Raw genomic sequence first — 2,973 nt, 5'->3', positions numbered from 1 at the left:
ACCAAAAAGTGAGCATCATAGTTGGTTAAATTGTGAAAGAAAACCGGTACGAAATTTGGTTGTTGAAGCTTGAGATTACATGAATTACATAAAGTTTGTCTAAATTTGCCTGATAGATGACAATGATCAGCTACTTTATGGTTTTCTTTGGAAAATCCCTTTTTGCATAAATTACATGTTGTACATACATCATGTGTGCGTCGCTGTTCCGGTGTCATTATAATTGGTGTGTTGGTTTTGAGCAGTTTGTCTATTTTTTCTGCTATTTCCACAATACTTTGTACAAAATGTTTTGCTACCTCTTTATTTTCATTACTTCCACGGTATATAACTGGCGATGTTGGTATTTCAAATTCTTCAAGCAGTTCTTTTGGTATGTGGTCATCGACCTTTACGAAAAAACCATAACTCATAGGCTCATGATTTTGAATTACAGTAGTATTTTTTCCCTTTTTCTCGTTACATTTAACGAGAAGCGCCTCGAAGTCGGCATAAATAACTATGGGGTGGCGTTGTGTTTTGTTCCATGCGCTAAACTCCAACATTGAACCGGGCTCAGGCATCTGAGGTAAAATTGGTTTATGCGACCCACATATCAATTTATGTTGATCAAGTGCTGCTTGCCCACATAGTGTATTTTTCAAAGGTCGATTATCATACGATGTGAAGCAACGTTTGCAAAATACAACAGAGTCGTTATGTCCAGTTTTTTGTGATCTAATAAGCCGGGAAAAATTAGAGATGTATGTGTAGTGGTTTTTATCTCCGACAGTAATTAGTAAAAGATCGAAATGATCTTTTTTTTCTTCATCCACAACTTTAAGTGGGAAAATCATATGTTTCTTATTATTTTCTTTTTTTAATCCATAAACGTTGACAGACGTGTTCAGGTTATTTTTTTCAAATATTTTTATTTCTGTGATGGGTGTCGGGAATGATAAACCAGAAAAATTATAATTGTCCTCGAGCGATGTATAATTTTCAGTTACAATAGTTTTGTTATTGCCCATAACGTGTCTTGCTAAGATTGCCCACTTGAAGCACTGTTGGTCCGAGTTTTGGGGATTGATGACTGCCTTTTTATTCTTAATATAATTTGATAATGGAATGTATGATGAGCCACCCGGCACCCATAGGTGTGTAATTGTATACTCCTAACAGTAAACCGTCTATGGCTTCCAAAGTAAAGCCACTTCCTTTAGATGTATAAACATCCTCTTCGAGCAATAATTTTACGAACGCTTGTTCTACTATTGAGTCGATATCCGTATCCATAAAAATTTCTCTGGCTGAAGTTTTAAATGCACGGTTCTCGGCTGAATTCTCTACGTTTGGCCGGCTGTACGTCGCTTCCAATTTCAGGTTAAATTTAATTGGGTGTTTTGTCGATGATGTTTTAAGTAATTGAATTAAGTCTTTTTTTGCTGATACTAAAAATGCGCTGAAGTTGTTCATATTATCTGTATTTTTCTTATAATACCAATTGATTTTATTAGAGATCGATGAACCAGTCTTAACAAAACCGGGGGGTTTTAACGATGCTCATGCGTGTTTTTTTAGCATTTACTGCTTCGTTCGAATTTTCCGCATGTACACGCTTAAGATCATTGCGATTTGAAGCCGAAGGAACTGAAATAAAATAAATAATTTACTATTTTATTGATAAACATTATAGAAAATATGTGTGTAAAGATAAATTGTTATAAATATAAACGGTTTTTTTTTTTTTTAACAAAAGTTTATGAAGAAAAATCAAGAATTTAAAAAAAAAATGTTAGTGATATGTTTAATATATAGAAAAAAATACGATTTTTAAAAATATATATTAATAAAAGGAGATAGTTGTGAAGCTATAGTATTACCAACATGTATATGTTATGTAAATATATTATGTATGTAAAAGCAAAAACAAAAATGATATAGAGCTCTCAGTTATAGCAATAATACACATTATTCTTTTGTGAAATAATAGTAATAACTAATTATAACTTTAAATATGTTTATTTGAAATATTATCAGATTATTTTAGATGAATACGTACTTTTGTATACCATGAAATAATAGTACTAGTAAATAATATGTATATATGAGGGGGTGAACATGATATTATTTTATTATATATATATTTATATTATTGTTATATCATAGGAGGTGAATAAACATATGAATAAAATATTTACCATTATAATCGTAAATGTTTTCAGCTGGTTTAAAAAAATCTTGAATTTCTCGATTGGTTATGGTTGGTTCTTGTTGAATTGCAATATTTGATTCTAGAAATGATATTAATAGTTAGATAATTTAAAATAATATTATATTTAGATAGTGTAATGAAACTAAGTTTTACTAAGATACACTAGTCGTCTAGTTTACGAATATATTAAATTGTTAAATACTTACGATGTTTTTCCTTGCTATGTCTGATAAGGTTGTCTCTCCGTGTGAATATTTCTGAGCATATACTGCATGAAATTTTATTTTGTATATCGTGTGACTTGGCATGTCTGCGTAGACTGCAGATCCTAGTAAAGGTCTTATCGCATATACTACATGAGAACATGGTTATGTTAAAACTGATGAACACTATAGTCGAACTCGCGAAACACGACTTTACCCTTCAACGGATAGATGAGTAATTAAGTATAAAAAATATATTATACTTTAAATAGCAGTGTAAAATAGTTTTATTTAAGCGGCTTATTATAACGCATGCGATAATATTAGAACTGGTGGTAGAAATATGAACTACGGTGTCCAATAAAAGTAGAATAAATTATTATATTTTATAGTATTTGTATACACTTTAAAAACACATTAGAACTCTGTATTGACACGACAATACACATAGACGGTAGTTAACAGACTGGTTTAATTTTGCTTTGTGTGCACTACTTTCTGCCTGGAATTCATCGGCAATACTCGGACCTGTCTATACAGGCTTGTACATGTTTGTAAACGAATGATGTTGTTAGG

The 2,973-nt window shown here is 31.2% G+C and overlaps 1 protein-coding gene across 1 annotated transcript; it reads right to left on the bottom strand.

The window, feature by feature from the left end:
• Positions 1-14: 14 nt before the first annotated feature.
• LOC111031760 lies at positions 15-2,863 on the bottom strand (the record flags this gene model as incomplete). Its single annotated transcript, XM_022311840.1, has 5 exons — positions 2,401-2,863; positions 2,181-2,273; positions 1,568-1,629; positions 1,237-1,470; positions 15-1,154 (listed from the first exon to the last, which is right to left on the bottom strand). Coding segments are annotated over exons 1-5 (1,689 nt in total), but the record flags the coding sequence as incomplete, so codon positions are not given.
• Between the last annotated feature and the right edge of the window lie 110 nt (positions 2,864-2,973).

The sequence above is a fragment of the Myzus persicae genome, unplaced genomic scaffold (assembly GCF_001856785.1).
Source record: "Myzus persicae strain clone G006 unplaced genomic scaffold, MPER_G0061.0, whole genome shotgun sequence".
Lineage (NCBI taxonomy): Eukaryota > Metazoa > Arthropoda > Insecta > Hemiptera > Aphididae > Myzus > Myzus persicae.
The sequence above is the reverse complement of the archived record's forward strand: the minus strand, read 5'-3'. Positions and strand labels throughout refer to the sequence as shown.